Here is a 17,637-nt window from a genome sequence, read left to right on the forward strand (position 1 = left end):
AGGAGCTGTGCGCCCCACAGCCTGCCATGTCCCTGACCTGGGTGGGACTTGCCCACTGCAGTCCTAAGCTCAGGCTTTGGCACCCTAGCCACTGACAGTTCTGTGCCTCCACCTCCCCACCTGGGGATGAGGCGTAAGAGTACTGGCCTTGAGCACCCTCCAGTTTCCTAGGGGAGGCCCTGCTGGGCTTCCTGAGATGTCCACTTAGCTCAGGAGGAAAGGGACTCAGGGGGAGGACTGCTGTGCCTGGGGCTGCCAGGCCTCTTCTCTGAAGGAGAGGAGGAAGTAAGGAGGAATAGGTTTGGGGACTGCACCCAGAGGGCTCTGCCTCTGGCCCATCCCCAGCAAGGCTGCTGGGACCCAGGAGCCCCTAGTGGCTCATATGCCCCTCTGCACGTGTACAAGGGCAAGGACAAGCAGACCTCCCACTGTGGCAGCCAGAGATGGGAGGAGGCACCTGCTCCTACCAGCTATCCCGGTTCCTCTGCTGGCCACCTTTCCCATGAAGGCCCAGGGCTGCCAGCTGGCCCCTCCTCATCATCTGGGCCCAGGATCTCCCTAGGCTGTGGCTTTCTCTCCTGTCCGTTGCCCCCCAAGACCAGGAGCTCTCTCAGGGGAGGGGGGCTCACAGCGCTGAGTCAGGGCCTGGAGCCTAGCCTAGCCGGTGTTTGGTTAAAGTTGGCGAAGAGGGAGGGGCTGGGAGAGGAAGAAGAACTGGCTTTTCTCTTTTCCTTGCCCTTCCTGATCATCGATGGGCCAGGCAGGGCTGAGTCCCCTCCCCAGAGGAGGCAGGTGGAGGAGGGCAAGATGCTGACAGAGCAGCCCTTTCAGGCACAGGTGCAGAGGCTTGGTGGCTATTTGGGCCCCCCAGCTAAACCCTAATCCCCCGAGGGTGGAGTCAGAGCCTGCATTAGGGCTCCCTGAGGCTGGGCTTGGAGCCACAGTCCCCTTGAAGCTCCAACGTAGCCTGCCTTCCCAGAGGGCCCTGTGGCTCTAGCTTGCTACTGGAGCAGAAAGAGCTAGGACTTAAAGTGATCCAGGCGTGGGATGCAGGGTCACCTGTGCTGCGGAGCTGGAACTGCTCAGCCCTGCCTCCTCAGTGGTCTGCCAGGGAGCAGCCCCACCTCACTGGGCTCAGGAGGGTTAGGGCTTTCCGGGTCAGGAGCTGGGGCGGCAGCACTGCTCTGCAGAGTGAGGGGGGCAGGCAGTGAAGGGACAAATAGACTGCTGCTGAGTGAGACGGGTGCTGTGGAGATGGGAAGTGGTAGGTGTGGGGCCTGGTTTGCCAGGTGGCTTGGGCGTCCTCCCCAAGGCAGAGCATGGTGGACTGACACCAATGGTGCTGCCAGCGAGGCATATTGAGCAGCCACTAAGCTCCACCGCAGCCCTGGGAGGTAGGCATGGCTAGGATTCCCATTGTACAGAGTGGGACAACCGAGTAAAGGGAACGAGGTGCTGGCTGAGTAAGGCCTGTGTGTGTCTCTAACCCCCAGGACAAGTGCATGTGCAAAGGGTGTGCCCATCCAGGGTGGTTGTACAGCAGCCTGAAGATCTCTGGTGGGTCTGGGGGAGGGGCAGGGCAGCAAGGAAGGAGGTTCGTTTCCTGTAGGCATGGACCCTCCAAGGTCTGAGACAACTGAGGTCCAAAGAGGTCCAACAGGACATCTGGGGACCTTGGCGACTGGTCCACCCCTCTGGGCAGCAGCCACTTCACCCAGGACTACCTGACAGCACCCCTGTGCAGCTGTCTAAGTCTCCCAGGGCCAGGCACTCTGGCGGCATGCTGGGGGAAGCATTGGCTGACCCACCCACTAGCCATTCTGCAAAAGAAAGAGGAGGCTATGTGCTCCCCCTAAAAACTCAGGCTAGGAAGCCTGAGATAGGGTCACTATGATCAGAACCAACCTGACAGCCGTGGGTTTGGGTTTTGTCTCCCATCACGGTCAGGGGGCCAGGCCAGGCCACCCAGGAAGCAGTTGAGAAGTAGGGTGAGTTGTATGTTTCAAGGTCCAGCCCAGTCTGAGACTTTGGGCCTCCGTGTCTCCTCCTACGGCTAGGCGGTCAGACTCGGTGACACCTTGCCACCCTGCCAGCTCTCTCTCCCGGCCTGCGGCTCTCAACAAAGATTTTTTTGTTGTTGTTAAAAAAGCAGCATTTTTTATCCTGCTTTTCAGATACAGAGCCTCAACTTCTCAGAGATGGTGGGAGTGGGGGGATGAAGAGCCTTACAGAGGAGACAGAGACAGACTGAGGGAAAGAACTGGCCCAGCTCACTGAGACCTGCCCATCTTCCTTCTCCAAGGGTTTATGGAGCACCTACTATGTGACTAACAAAACAGACAAGTCCCAGCTCTTTGTAATGAAGGAAACTGTTCGCGATGTGCGAGGATCCTCTGGGAGATAGACACAAAGCCACTTCAACAAGGTATAAATAACATGCTTCCAAGCAGCTTCAGGGGAGCTTGGGTGGCACTGTGGCTATTTATTGGGCTGCTAACCACAAGGTCAGCAGTTCAAAACCACCAGACACTCTGCAGGAGACAGGTAAGGCATTCTACTCCCATAAAGAATTACAGTCTCGGAAACCCACAGGGGGCAACCCTGTCCTTCGCTCAAGACTCACTCAAAACCCTGGGAAGGTGGGTGTGGAGGCAGCCCAGAGCTGGCACAAGGGTGAAGCTGGGTATAGGCCGGTGTTGTCTGGGAAATCTGTGCCCCTCCAACGGCAGCGCTTGCAGGGGTCAAACTCCAGCTTGACCTGGTGAGCGTTGGGCCCGAGCACTCGGAGAGGTCAGCACTGCTGACCTGTGAGAAAGCCAGTCTGCCTGTGGGAAAAGCCCGTCAGACACGGGACACACCTCCAGCACCCGGTGGGCTGGAGTGGGGAGGCATCGTCTGAGCAGACCGGCCCGGGAGCCCCAGGGTGGGAGGAGACCTTATGAGAGACAGCATAATTGAGGTGCCTTGGGGCTTTCACAAACCACTTATCCAGTTTAGGGGCCACAAGTCAGAATTGGGGAGGTCAGCTCCGGGGGACGTCTCTCTGTGTCAGCTCTGGGGGATCTCTTGTCTCTTCAGTTTCCTGTTCTTTGGGGATTACCATGTGGCCTGGCACCTCTCTCCCGCTCTCTGCTTCCTTCCCTTGCTGGCTTCACCTACGTTCAGTTCCAAACAGTGACTGTGAAGACAGCCCGGGGCCCTATCTGAGCGCGTCTGGGTATACAGGGCAGAATCTGGCTTCAGCAGAACCCAGGCCTCACCAGCCACAGGCAGAGGCCCAGCAGCAGCCCCCTCCAGCCTTCTTCTCTCACACCACCCGTTCCTCCCACGCCCTCTTCCTCTCTGCTGCCTGTGACTGTCCATTGCAGTGGCCGCGAGACCGCACGGACAGAACTCACGATCGGGGGCTTTATTAGGGAAGTTACCAGGGTTGTAGGGGACAAGAGAGCCCCATCGCAAATATAATTGAAGGAGAATATTAAATTTTAAAGGGACAGACACAGCCTGATGAGGGAGGCTGTGAGCACGAGGTCAAAGTGGCATTTAAGGATTCACCGTTGGGATGCTGGTTCAGTGAGGCAGAGGAGAGCACAAGAAACACATTCATGAATGGTGGCAGATCAGGACATCACAGAAACAGGAACTGGACCATGATGGGTACCTATGCAGAGATAGAAGGGCCTTCCAACCAAGACTGTCCGGACACAACTATTGGGCACGACTGTGTGACTCCCAGTACCGTCCCCAGTACAGTGATCTCCATCTCAGACACAGCCAGGCAAGCCCCAAGAGAGTCTGCCCCTCCCTGGGCTGGCTGGAGAGGGGTGGAGGTAATCTACCTTTCAAGGCACTCCACCAACGGCAGGATTATGTATGTCGTGGTTAATGATCAGAAAGAATTCAATGGAAGCTTAATCTATGTGGGAACCCTGCAAATGGATTTTAATCTGTCACTGCCATCCGTAGCTTTTTGCAAGCCAGAGTGTCCAGAATGTAAACTCTTAACACACAGATTGCCACAAATCAGGATCAGAAAATGTTGAGGATACAGTTACATCTCGCCTCAACCAGTAAGTAGCCAGGTCTCTCTCCAGTCCTTAGCCTCTCAGCGATGTGGTCCTTTGGCCTTGGCCTCTGTGGGTTAGAAAGCCAGCCCATGACTCTGCCTCACAGTCTCATAAAGCCCTGGCATGGCTCCTCTGTTCCGTCTCATGACCTGCTTGCCTCTGTCTCTGGTCTTGTCTGGTTCCTTGGCTCTGTGCCATGGTCTCTGTGCCACAGTCTCCGGTGTCTCTGATCTCCGCCACTTCACATAGAGATTTTGAATGCGCTCCACTGGGGTTTCTTTTTTTTCTTGATGGTCCTGAGATTCTTTCTGCTTCCAAGATGATGGAGATGCAGGCGTGCCACCAAGGAAACAAAGGATGGCGACTTGCTCACACCCTCTGCTAAGGTGCAGACTCAGAACACACCCCACCTGAATCCTGTTCATTGGCACAACAGAGCACTCCCTGTAGAACGGGGTTATAGCAACAGGCATATCATTGTCATGGAGCTCATCCCACCTCTCAGGGGCCTCTAGGACAGAGTAGAACTACCCCTGTGGATTTCTGAAACTGTAACTCTGTGCGGGAGTGAAAGTCTCGTCTTCCTCGGAGCAGTTGGTGGTTTTGAACAGCCAACCTTGCAGCTAGCAGCCCAGCATGTAACCCACCACAGCACGAGAATTCCAATTACAGGCATAGAGGCTAGCATCTATACTACATCATGTAAGGGACGATGGCTAGGAAAAAAACCCGAAAAACAAAGTCACTGCCATTGAGTCGATTCTGACTTATGCCCCTGCGAGTTTCCTAGACTATAACCTTTCTCGAATATAGAAAGCCCTGCCTTTCTCCCAAGGAGCGGTTAGTGGTTTCAAACTGCTGACTTTGTGGCAGCCCAACATATAACCACTTCACTTCACCACCAGGGCTCCTAGAAGGACTATCTTAATTGACTACACTTCAGTGACTAATCCTGCTTCATTAGCATCAAAGACAACCTACTACCAAACGGGATGATAACCACAGGCATAGAGGTTATGGTTTGCAACCTATAGTTTGGGGACATTTCAATCCCTAACAGAAGTGATGTCTCTTTGATGGTAACACTAACCCTGGTGACCTTCTGTTCCTGACTCGGGGCCTTGGATGCACTCTTTCCTTGGCTGGCACTATTGAATTGCTAACCTAAGGTTGGGACTTCAATCCCACCAGCCACTGCTCAGGAGAAAGATGAGGCTGCCTGCACCCATAAATATTCACAACCTTGGAAACCCCATATAGAGTTGCTATGACTCAAAAAAGAAGTCGTAGTGGTATAGTGGGTTACGCATGCAAGTGAATGTACCATTGCTCTTTGGGAGAAAGAAAAGGCTGTCTGCTCCTTGTAAAGTCTCAGAAACCCACAGAGGCAGTTCGCTCTATCTTATAGGGTCTGATGAGTTGGAATCCACTTGATGGCAATGGGTTTTTGTGTTTTGAGTCAGAATCAACTCTATGGCAGCGTGTTGGGTTTTGGGTCACATCCCACCATTCAGTTCTCAGCTCAACTTAACCCTCCCAGAGGCCTCCTTGGCTGCATGTTATACAAGCAGAGTTAGGAGCTTGGAAGACATGGACAAATACTTGGAAAAACATCCCCTCCTCAGATTATCTCATCTAGATGTCAAGAACCTGAACAGACCCACAGCAAAAGAAGAAATAGATAAGGTTATCAAGGAACTACCTACTAAAAAAAGTCCCAACCCAGATGGCTTCCCAGGAGAATTCAACCAAGCATTCAGAGAAAAGCTGACACCAATTCTATGCAAGCTCTCCCAGAGCAGAGCAAAGGACAGTAAACTCCCACACATTCTATGAAGCTAGTATAACACTGATACCAAACCCAGGTAGGGATCCCACAAGAATAGAGAACTACAGGCTGATATCTCCAATGAACATTGATGCAAAAATCCTTAACAATATCTTGGCCAACAGAATACAAAAGTATATAAAACAAATAATTCATCATGACCAAGTGGGATTCATACCAGGGATGCAGGATGGTTCAGTATCCGAAAACCTATCAACATTATCCATCACATTGATAAGAAAAATGACAAGAACCACATGACGATACCAATAGGTGCAGAAAGGGCATTTGACAACATTCAACACCCATTCCTAATGAAGACACTCAAGAAGATAGGACTGGAATGAAATCACCTCAATATTCTTAAAACTATATAGGAAAATCCAACAGCCAGTGTTACAATCAACGGCGAAAAGACGAAAACATTCCCACTGAAAAGGGACCACACAAGGATGCCCCTTGTCCCCACTTTTATTCAAAATGGTCCTGGAGGTCCTAGCTAATAACCTCAGGCAAAGGAAGGACATCAAAGGTATTCATCTGGGGAAAGAAGAAGTGAAACTCATTATTTGCAGATGATATGATTTTATATATTGAAAATCCTAAAGGCTCCATAGTGCTGGAAGCGATAGAGGAATATAGTAGAGTGGCAGGATACAAGATCAACAAGCTGAAGTCAATTGTACATCAGATAAGATCAAAGAAAAGGAGCTCAAGAAGGCAGTACCCTTCACAATAGCCAAACATAAATTGAGATATCTAGCGATATTCCTATGCAAAAAAACCCCAAAATATCTGTGTGAGGAAAACTGCTGAACATAATTACAAGAAACCAAAAGGCACCTTCACGAATGGAAAAATATCCCATGCTCGTGGATCAGAAGACTCAATATTGTAAAGGTGTCAAAATGACCTAAGGCACTATATAAGTTTAATACAATCCTGAAACAGATACCATCATCTTTTTTCAAGGAAATGGAAAAACTGACTACCAACTTCATATGGAAAGAGAGTAATAAGAGAGCTTACAGACTGGGTAAAGATATTTAACAATGACATATCAGACAAAGTGCTTATTACTAAAACCTACAGAATTCTGCAAGCTCACAATAAGAAAAAACAAAACAATTGCCCACTGCGGAGGTGGGCAAAAGACTTGAACAGAAGATTCACAAGGGAGGAAACCAAATGACCAATAAACATATGAGAAAATGTTCCCAATCATTAGCCATCAGAGAAATGTAAATTAAAGCAACGATGAGATCCCACCTAACACCCACAAAGGTAGCCCAATTCAAAAAATCAGAAAGCAACAAATGTTGGAGGGGGTGTGGTGAGACAGGAACTCTCATTCACTGCTGGTGGTCTTGTAGATACATATAGCCACTGTGAAAAACAATTTGGCGATACCTAAAACAGAGGGAAATCAAGTTATCCAGGACCCATCAATTCCACTGCTGGGCATATACCCAGAAGAAATTAGAAACAGACCATGACCAGATATCTGTGCTTCAATGGTCATCGCTGCGCAGTTCACAGTTGTAAAGAATTGGAAACAACCTAAATTTCCATCAATAGACGAATGGATTAAAAACCACTGTATAGACACACTATGGAGTACTATGCATCCCTAAAAAAACAGTCATGAAAAGATAAAGCACCTTGTCTTGTAGAAAGGGTTGGAAAATATTATGCTGAGTGAAGTTAACCAAGCACACAAGGGCAAGTACAACATGAGTCCACTAAGGTCAGTTCAAACATCAGGATGAGCATAGGGAAAATGCACATATTGTACAGTTCCCGGGCTGAGGAACAATACTCTGGCAAGAGCCAGAGCTAACTCAGTGATGCATAAATCATCAAAAAAGAAAGAAAGAAGAAAAATAATAAGATGCAGATAGCGCCTGTGCTGAAAGACATCTTTCCCCCACCTCTCATAGGCCTTTATGGCCCTCAGAGGGGCAAAAGAAATAAGATGACAATAGGGGACCAGGGCACTAATCCACCAAGGGGAGGGTATTGCTTATATCCTCACAGGAAAGGCAGAGAGAGAGTAGAACTCATTTTGGTGAGCCAATTCTTGAGGTCAATGTTCCTGCTCAGAGTAGCTCCTTCACAGAGAGGTTGGCAGGTCTGGCTTCAGCTCAAGGCATGATGTCCCCTCCCTGGATGACAGCACTACAAAGGACAGCACTGAGGATGCAGTTCAGGGAGCGCAGCCGGTTTGAGCCACCCATACAGAGGCAAACCAAGAGGGGAGGGCAACAGACCAGCAATGGGAGCAAAGCCATGAAGTCCCTGAGGAATCCGGGATGCAGCCTTCTAACTTGGGGTGGGGCAGCACTTGGCACCCCATCTGAACTGTTACTCGCAACAGGTCCACATTGAAAGTTTAGAGGTGCAAAGGGGCTGGGGAGGGGCACTCGAGCACTCCATCCCTGACTGCAGGAATAACAGTTTTGTAGAAGGCATGCCCCTCAGTCATAAATGCTGAGGACTAAAAGGGTATACATGTTGTTAGTTGTCAGGTAAGCAGCCCTGGGATATGGAACCCAGAAAGAAAAGGGGATTGGACTGATGGATTATAACAAGGCCTGCTAGCTATTTAACAGAGAGATTCTCATCTACTCTGGGTCAGGATAACAGAGACACTTGGAACTATGTGCATGGCCTTTTTCTTATTCTCGTTTTTCCTTTTGGTGTCTATCTATTTAAGATTGGCAGGATAAACAATCCCAAGGAAACAGTGGTGGGACCAAAGATTCAAGGGCGGGGCAGGGCATGGGAGGGGAGGAGGCAGGGAGAGGGGAGCAGTGAGCCAATAATGACAGGGATAGGGGAATAGGAAAGGTACTAAAATTGATGGTGAGAAGGGTGTAGCATTCCTGGTGATGTTTAATCAGTTGAAACGTGTTCGAGAGGAATTACTGAGAGGTGAACATGGATAAACATGATATTGGGACAGGAGGAAAAAAAAGGAAAGTAAAAATTATATATAGGTATAAATATAGATATGTACATATATAAATATATGAAGATAGGTGTGTTTGTCCATGTACAGTAAATATATATGTAAATACAACAAGGAAGCCCACCCCGCGTCCTCATTCGTCACCTTGCTGGCCCTTGCTCCCTGCTAGCTGGGGTAGCCTTGTGCCTCAGTGCTCACAGAGACGATGCTCTCGCCAATGCTCAGCCACTTGCATGCAGGCACACACAGGTCACAGCCCCGGCGTTGTCCTGAGACCAGTGCGTGGGGGCTCCTGTGAGGCAGCATCCCAGGCCCACCCTCCAGGGCTACCAAAGACAAACATCCACAGAAGCCCCTGGGCAGTGCCCTGTCGGCCTCACATCTCTGTCCATCTCATGTTTCCTGTCTCACCTGTCTTCCAGGCTAGAATCTTTGAGAGGACAGGGTAACCTTTGCCCCATGCAGGGTGGCAACTTGGTGCCCCCACCGGAGCCTGCCTCATAGTCTCCTCCTGGCTACTCTTGTCACCCCTCCCCAGCTCTCTCCTCTACCCTCACTCCCTCCTACCCATCTCTGCTGGTCCTATACGCCCCCTTTCTGCCCTCAGGACAGCTCAGGCCAGTCTCATGGCAGCAGGCTGGGTAAAGCTAGCTTCTGGAGTTGGTATTCAATGCCTGTCAGAGCCAGTCCCAGCCCTTCTCCTGCCCCTGGGCCATGAATGGCCCCACCCTCAGGCCTTGAGCTTGGGGCATCTGCTCTCTGCTCAGCCCTGTCTTCCAACGGCTTCCTTCTGCACGGGCTCGTGCCCACCCTCGTTCAGCGGGGATCTCACCCTTCCTACAGGCTCAAAGGAGGCCGAGGCTGGAGGTCCCACAGAGTCCTCTGCAGCCCCTCCTCCTCCTCTGGGCGGGCCTGACCCTGTGTGTGTCCAGGGGCCTGCATAGAAATGCTTAGTGAGCCCTGGGACAGTGGGTCCCAACACCATCCTAGTGAGGGCCTGGGAGTTTGACACTGGGAGTGAGGAAGCTGGCAGCATTCGCCCCACCCTAAAGTGCAGGTCAGGGAACAGGTGAGCCTGGGAGGGATCAGGGGAGCTAAGGAACAGGTAACTGATCAAGGACAAGGAATGGGCCCCCGCCCCTGTGAGCTCAGGAGTGTGTTCAATTTAGGGAGCAATGGACATGGAGCAGAATGGCCCTAGCTCCAGCCCAAGACACCAGAGTGATGTGGGGGCACTTGGGACATATGAAACTCCTGCCCCATTCCCAAGGCCCTGAGCACCTGCCCTGCCAACCCCAGGCTCATGTGACCTTGGCCACTGTTGGAAGCCAATTAGCCTTTGGTTGCAGGTGAGGATTAAGATCATTAATATCGCCCCCAATCTCCCAGGTGCTGATTCAGTCAGAAGCTTAGGGAGGGAGGTCATTTATAAGGGTCTGGCGTGGGGGGTGGGTGGGTCCTGAGCACAGAGTTCCCCGCCGGTGGCTGGTGACGTGGTCGCAGCCATGAACGGGACGGAGGGCCCGAACTTCTACGTGCCCTTCTCCAACAAGACAGGCGTGGTGCGCAGCCCCTTCGAGTACCCGCAGTACTACCTGGCAGAGCCCTGGCAGTTCTCCATGCTGGCCGCCTACATGTTCATGCTCATCGTGCTCGGCTTCCCCATCAACTTCCTCACGCTCTACGTGACCGTGCAGCACAAGAAGCTGCGCACGCCGCTCAACTACATCCTGCTCAACCTGGCCTTGGCCGACCTCTTCATGGTCTTCGGGGGCTTCACCACCACCCTCTACACCTCTCTGCACGGATACTTTGTCTTCGGGCCCACCGGATGCAACCTGGAGGGTTTCTTCGCCACCTTGGGTGGTAAGGGCTGGAAGCAGTCAGGTGGTGGTAGTGGGGGTGGGGGGCGGCGCTGGAGGGGCTTGAGGTAAGCCGCAGACCCAGGGAGGGAGGGAGGCCAAGAGGCCTGCTTCCAGTGGAGCCAACAGCACTCTCCATACCTGTATGGTTGCAGTGGACTTGACTCTGATGCATGGAGACCCCGCGTGTGTCTGAGGAGAGCTGTGCTCCCCAGTTGTCAGTGGATGGGTTTTTTGTTTGTCTGTTTTTAACTAGCTCTCCAGGCCTTTCTTCCATGCTGCTCTGGGGGGGACATGAACCGCCAGCTCTGGGGTTAGCAGTCAAGGGTGTTAACTGCTCTGCAGCCCCCAAGGGTGCATTTTTCTAGACCCACAAACATCGTCAGTGATGAAAAGAGGCCAGTAAACCTGCTTTGTCCCCTTGGAAATGGGGTCCCTGTTCCATTTGACTGCCAGGAACCTGAGGCTCAAAGGAGGCCGAGGCTGGAGTGCCCAGGTCTTCCTGGCTCTTCAGACCAGGTTCTGAACTCCAAGTCTCTGCTGCCCTCGAAACAGCTGCGCTGGCTCAGACCCAGGCTGGGCACTGGGGACAGAGCTGAATAAGCCCTCCCTGCAGAGGCTCCTGCTCCAGGCTCTGCTTGGTGCTCAGCGGTGGGCCGGGGAGTGCCCCTCCAGCCTGGATCGTTGGTTGGGGTGTGTGGGCGCATGTTGACAAGTTCATCCTCATCAGAAGTAACCCCTTTCATAGGCCCGTGGCAATCTGTAGCTTTCAAAACTGCTCTGAGATGTTGTCTTTCACTTGACTGCAGAGCTGTAGGGTGCCTTGGGGATAATGGAGTCCCGAAGCAGGAGAGGGGAGGTGACAGGGCAGACCAGAGCTGGGGTCTCCTAGCTTGGATCCATGCTTGCTTCCTGGGACATACCACAGGCCAATGAGGCCGGAGGCAGGTCATTCCAAGCCAGGGTGGCCTGCTCTGCTATGTCATCCTTCCCGCAAGTGTCCAGGATGCTTGGGGACTCTGACCATCACTGGGCGTTGGCATCTTTCAACCCTCCCAGTTCACGCAGGCTCAGGCAGGAAGGTGGGGGTCGTCAGGTGGACCCTTCTCTGCAGGGTCAGTCCAGTTCACAACTGTCATGCTGGACTCGGTATTAGTAGCGTCCCTGGCTGTCTCAACATCCCCGTTTGGCTGGTGAACTACAAACAGCCCCCTGGGCCGCTGAGACCCAGACTGAATGCCATCATGATTTCCTCCTCTTTCTTCAGGACAGAGCATCACCCAAGCCTTCCTGGCCCCTAGGAGAGGGCGTCCTGGGGCTGGTTCTTCCACTTCCCTGGGGGAGAGGTAACCAGTGCAAGGGAGGGAGGCCCTAAGCTCCCAGTGCCTTCCATCCCCTACGGTACTCAGCCTGTGACCAGGATAGACACATTCTTCTGTAAGGTCTCCCTACAGGGTTCTGCAGCTACTTCAGGTTCAGTGTCCTGAGGCTGACTATCCGCCTCGCAAAGCAGTGTTCCTCCATAGACAGGCAGAGCCCCTGCTGACTGCCCATTGACTACCTTGCAGGTGAAATCGCCCTCTGGTCCTTGGTGGTCCTGGCCATCGAGCGGTACGTGGTGGTGTGTAAGCCCATGAGCAATTTCCGCTTCGGGGAGAACCACGCCATCATGGGTGTCGGCCTGACCTGGGTCATGGCTCTGGCCTGCGCCGCACCGCCTCTTGCCGGCTGGTCCAGGTAACAGGCTAAGCAGAAGGGAAGGGCCCCCTGTCAGGACTCAAACCCAGGCCTGTCTGTCTCTAGAGACCTAGCTCCTATGCCCCTGCCCTGAATACCCCTGCTACCTACCCCACCCCCAACAAGTGTCCCAGGGTAGGGGCATCAGGCCGCTTCTGATCCGTAGTGGCCCTATAGGGCAGAGTAGAGCTTCCTCTTTGGGTTTCCAAGGGTGTAAATCTTTACAGCAGCAAAAAGCCTCATCTTTCTCCCTTCGAGGCGCTGGTGCACTCAAACTGCAGTTAGCAGCTCAGTGAGCAACCCACTCCACCACCAGGGCTCAGGGTAGGAGGGGCAAAGGAACAGATCCTGGTGTTGCCATGGAGATGGGTCCTAGCCCCTAAGCCCCCTGGTCAAGGAGAATCTAAGATGCCCCAACACTTCACCTTGACTTTGCCCCTAATCCTCAACTAAGCCATGGCCCATTCCAATCCTCTTTGGCCCAGTGTTCCATGGGCGGCCCTGACCTTGGATCTGAACAGGAGGGAGGAGGGAGGACATGGTGGCATTGGCCACTAGGAACTTGTCTCAGGCCTTGGTTCCAGATGAGGCAGTGGGGGCACAGGGGGCACCCAGTCCACAGTCGGGGACTCGAGACTATGATCCAAGAAGACAGGGCTCCTGGGGGCTCCTGGGCTTTCTGCTTCCACAAACATCCCACTCTCCCCTCCCTTCATCCCCCTCCAATCGTCCCAGGGTCCATTTCTGCCCCCTTGACAACTCAGAACCCCACCCCCTCTCCCCACCTTTTTCCCTGCTGTCTGCTTTCTGGAGACAGACATCCCAGAGACAGACATACCGCAGACAATTTCTCCGTCCTCAGAAACCACGAAACACCCGCACCATCTGCCCTGGCTGCGCACTCTCAGAAACAGCACACAATCCCCCTGTGTGCTCCATTTGTCTGCCCATCTCTGGCCTAGGAAACACTCTTACCTTGTCGCTAGAGACAGTCCGATTTTTACAAACTGAGGGATTTTCCCTTTGGCTGCAATTTATACCCTGTGGAGCCTGAGACCACCCGGGGAGACAGTTGGTCTGAGGAAGACAAAGAACAGGGGCCGGGCAGGCCAACTTGTACAGCAAGATTCAGGGTCACTGGGTACTGCTGGAAGCCTCCTGGGCCAGAGGCTGGGCAGTCTCTTCTGACCACACAGCTACCACATGGTTTTCCACAAGGTGCGTGGGACTCCCTCACTTCAGTTGGTTGAACCGCACCATCAATCACCCAGCTGGGGAGATATTTCATTTTCCCCAATTTAGAGTAGAAGAGTGTGAGGCAGCGAGGGGCAGGGGCTGGCATGGGACCCCACTAAGCTATGGGAGCAGAGGCAGCATTCTGCCTGTGGGTCCTCCTGAGTGAGCTCCCCCTGCCCGGCGCCAGGTACATCCCGGAAGGCATGCAGTGCTCCTGCGGTATCGACTACTACACACTCAAGCCCGAGGTCAACAACGAGTCTTTTGTCATCTACATGTTCATCGTCCATTTTACGATCCCCATGATCATCATCTTCTTCTGCTACGGCCAGCTGGTCTTCACGGTCAAGGAGGTACGTGCGCTCGGGGGGACGGCCTCAGCCCCGAGGGCCCAGCCGTGTCTCCCTTCTCGGTGGCCAGCAACGTGCTAGGAGCCCATCTGGATGCCAGGCCTCTCCCCCTGCAGGCAGCTGCCCAGCAGCAGGAGTCGGCCACCACCCAGAAGGCAGAGAAGGAGGTCACCCGCATGGTCATCATCATGGTCATCGCGTTCCTGATCTGCTGGGTGCCCTATGCGAGCGTGGCCTTCTACATCTTCACCCACCAGGGCTCCAACTTCGGCCCCATCTTCATGACCTTCCCGGCCTTCTTCGCTAAGACCTCCTCCATCTACAACCCAGTCATCTACATCATGATGAACAAGCAGGTGCCTGAGGGCAGGGGCGGGAGGCTCAGGCTGCCAATCTGGGCGATGGGGGCAGGGAGGTGGGTGTGTACCACGGGGTGGCAGCCTCACCGGGACACACTGTATCAGAACCTTTTGAGGCAGGCCCAGGCATCTGAATTTTGGACCAGCCTTCCAGAGGGTGCTGGCGCTCTTTCTTGGGCTCGGGCAGTGCTGGTCCAGATGGTGGGAGGCCTGCTCTACGGCTGAGAGTGTCTCAAGTCCGAAGACTTGGGGCAGTGTCAGTTTCAGAGAAGCCGAACTGGAAGCTCCGAAGTCTCATTCTGAGGCCAGATCTGGAAGGGTTCCAGCGTCTAGCGGTTTCCCGGTGGGATCCATGCTTCCAGAAGGACAGATCACGTCTTTGGGCTGGGGCCTGGGTTCAAATCCCTTGGCCACTTTCTAGCTGTGTGACCTGGGGCCCATCGCGTCTGCTTCCTCCTCCTCAGACAGACAGTGGGCGGGAAGTGCTGGCCTTGAGTCTCTCGCTTGCTTCCAGTGATGGCATCTGGGGTTCGGTCCCTGGCATGGGGGTGGGTGGGGGGCATGTCGATCCTTTGTGCTGAGCAGGTGCCCTCAGGTGAGCCAAGTGAGAGGGGAGTGGAGATGGCTGAGGGGCAGAATCCAAGAATCGGGGGAGGAACTAGAAGCCAATGTCCACCCTGAGCCATCTGCTGGGGCCCTCATGGAAACCCCCGGCGCTGACCCACACCCTCCTTGCCTTCCAGTTCCGGAACTGCATGCTCACCACCATCTGCTGCGGGAAGAACCCCTTCGGGGAGGAAGAGGCCACCACGGTCTCTAAGACGGAGACCAGCCAGGTGGCCCCAGCCTGAGCCCTGCCTGGGACTCTGCCCTGCTGTAGGAGAACCACACCCCACACCCGCCCTGGCTCAGAGCCCCCCATCAGGAGGGCACCTGTGGGAGCCAGGCCACACAGGCTCCCTGATTAAAAGAAAAAGAAAAATAGAGACCTAATGAAAGAACAATGAAGCCACCCTCCCCTCAGTGGGGTTATCCCGAGCAGGGACACATATCAAGACCCCAGCCTGGAGTCCCTGGGGCTGGCAGGACCTGTCCCCTGCACCCTTATCTCTCAGGACAAGGACTCTGGCTCTCTGGAAACGTGTCCCAGCTTAGGGATAAGTGTCTAGCACCAAGAGGGGCACACAGTAGGTACATAATAAATGCTTGGTGGCCCAAGGAAGGAATGGATGGAGGCGTGAATGGAGGAATGGGAGCAGGAAGGGAAACCCTGCCTGTCCTCTCAAGACCACCTTGGTGAGAGTAGCTCATCCCTTTGGCTGCGTGAGCGTGGGCAGGGCTTTCTCTCTGTCCCCCATCGAGCAGGAACCCACTTCTGGCCTGCTGTCTCCCAGGCTGCTGTGAAGGTCGGATGTGCGTGTGTGCGCTGCCCTGTAAGCACTTTGTAAACTATAAGGAGATGTAAACGGTAAGGGACAGCCTGTAGTTGATGTCCTTCATAATACCAATTAATGTGGTTAATCCATTACTGTGATCGCCTCCTCTTGATAGGGATCCTTTGCAGATTGAGTACCCACACAATGGGGTTTCCATCGGCCGCATCAGGTTGTCAGACAATTAGTCAGACATTCAAGGCCATGCCAGGACTGGGAATCCGGCTCCGGGAAGGGACAGTCAAATAAACAGCATCAGGGGTCTGGCATCTGGGGCCAAGGCCCAGGTCTCATCTCCCACGGCAACCCCAGGCCCGGTGTCTCCCTCAGCAGGCCTTTCTCAAAGCTTCTGGAAAACAGCTGCTCCTTGGAGCCCAGCTCCCAATCCACAAGGTCTCTGGGTCAGCATGGAGCTTCTAGAAGCCATGCCCACCTGCCCACGTTTAATGAAGAGCTGCATTCCCTAAGGTCCTGTTGTCTCACAGAGCTTAGCAACCCCCCGTGGGAGGTTCCACTGGGCCCATGTTCCCTGCAGGTGGGTGCTCAGTTTCAGGTGGCAGCTCCCCTGGTGGACATGGCCCTGTCTCCAGCAGCTGCTGGTCCATTCCCACGAGAGTCAGGGCTTCCAAGCCTGCCAGAACTCGAGGGAGTCAGACTGGAGCTGCTGCAGTGACTCCCACCTCCCATTACCAAAGCCGGAAGCTCTAGCTCTCCCCAGCTCTGCCTGGGGACAAAGGCAACCCAAGACATTAAAAGTGCAGCTTCTTACGCTTCATGTTAATGGCTGGTGGCTTTTGTTCCTCTTAAGCATCTTGTGTGCGGGATGAATTGAAACGGGCTGCTTCCACCTGGTGCTAGGCCCTGGAATGTCTGGATTGGGCAGCCAGCAGAGCACAGCTGCTCAGAGCCCCTGGGAACAGAGGTGGGGTGGGGCTGGGGGAGGGAGAAGCAGTCCCAGGAACAGGGAGCACCTCCACTTTGGAGTCACCCAGACTTAAGTGACCCATGAAACTGCAAGCAAGTATTTTCTACCTCTCTGAGCCCCTAACAGGAGTCCAGTGGCACAGTGGCTATGCACTGCGCGGCTAACTGCGGTCATCAGCTGGAAACCACCAGCTTCTCGGGCTTTCTACTCCCGGAGAGAGTTACATCTCAGAAACCCGCAGGGGCGGTTCGACCTGCCTTACCGCCTTGCTACGTGTCGGCATGGACTCGAAGGCAGTGAGTTTGGGTTTGTGGTTTTTGTTTTATTTTTACAACCCCCTACGTGTTGGCCTGCTGAGCGCAAGGTTCATGTTCAAATCTGCCAGCCTCTTCAAGGGACAAAGCTGAGGCTCCTGTCAAGATTCACAATCTCAGAAGCCCTGGAACGAGTCAGAATCAACTTGACAGCAGTGGGTTTTGGTGGGTTTGGACCCTTCTAAAGGGAATGTACGAAGAGTTTCAGTGGTGCGGTCTGGTAAGCTAACTGAAAGGTCAGTGGTTCGAACCCACCCGCTGCTCCTGTAAAAGCTTTGCAGCCTCAGAAACTGTCCACGGTTGCTGGGTCGGAATCGACTCGATGACAGTGCATAAAGGGAGTCTTACAGAGGCGGTTGGGGGAAACTGGACTTGAGGCATCAGCAGATGGAGGGAACTTGTGGCATGCCTGTCCTAAAGCCCATCTGCAAGGCCAACAGGACGGAAGAATGGGTCTCCAGGGCCACTCCCGTCCTCCAAGATGGGCCGGGAGGGAGGGGGCAGGGATGGGGAGATTCCAGTGCTGTGGTGGGGCAAAGGCAAGAGGCACATAGG

The 17,637-nt window shown here is 53.7% G+C and overlaps 1 protein-coding gene across 1 annotated transcript; it reads left to right on the plus strand.

The window, feature by feature from the left end:
- The first annotated feature begins 10,371 nt into the window (after positions 1-10,371).
- RHO (rhodopsin) lies at positions 10,372-15,261 on the plus strand. The gene is made up of 5 exons (XM_004702378.2): positions 10,372-10,732; positions 12,297-12,465; positions 13,889-14,054; positions 14,168-14,407; positions 15,154-15,261. Exons 1-5 carry the CDS (start codon positions 10,372-10,374, stop codon positions 15,259-15,261), a joined length of 1,044 nt encoding a protein of 347 aa, XP_004702435.1.
- The last annotated feature ends 2,376 nt before the right edge of the window (positions 15,262-17,637 follow it).

The sequence above is a fragment of the Echinops telfairi genome, unplaced genomic scaffold (genome assembly GCF_000313985.2).
Source record: "Echinops telfairi isolate 266 unplaced genomic scaffold, ASM31398v2 ScPeMD7_31;HRSCAF=116, whole genome shotgun sequence".
NCBI classification, from domain to species: Eukaryota; Metazoa; Chordata; class Mammalia; order Afrosoricida; family Tenrecidae; genus Echinops; species Echinops telfairi.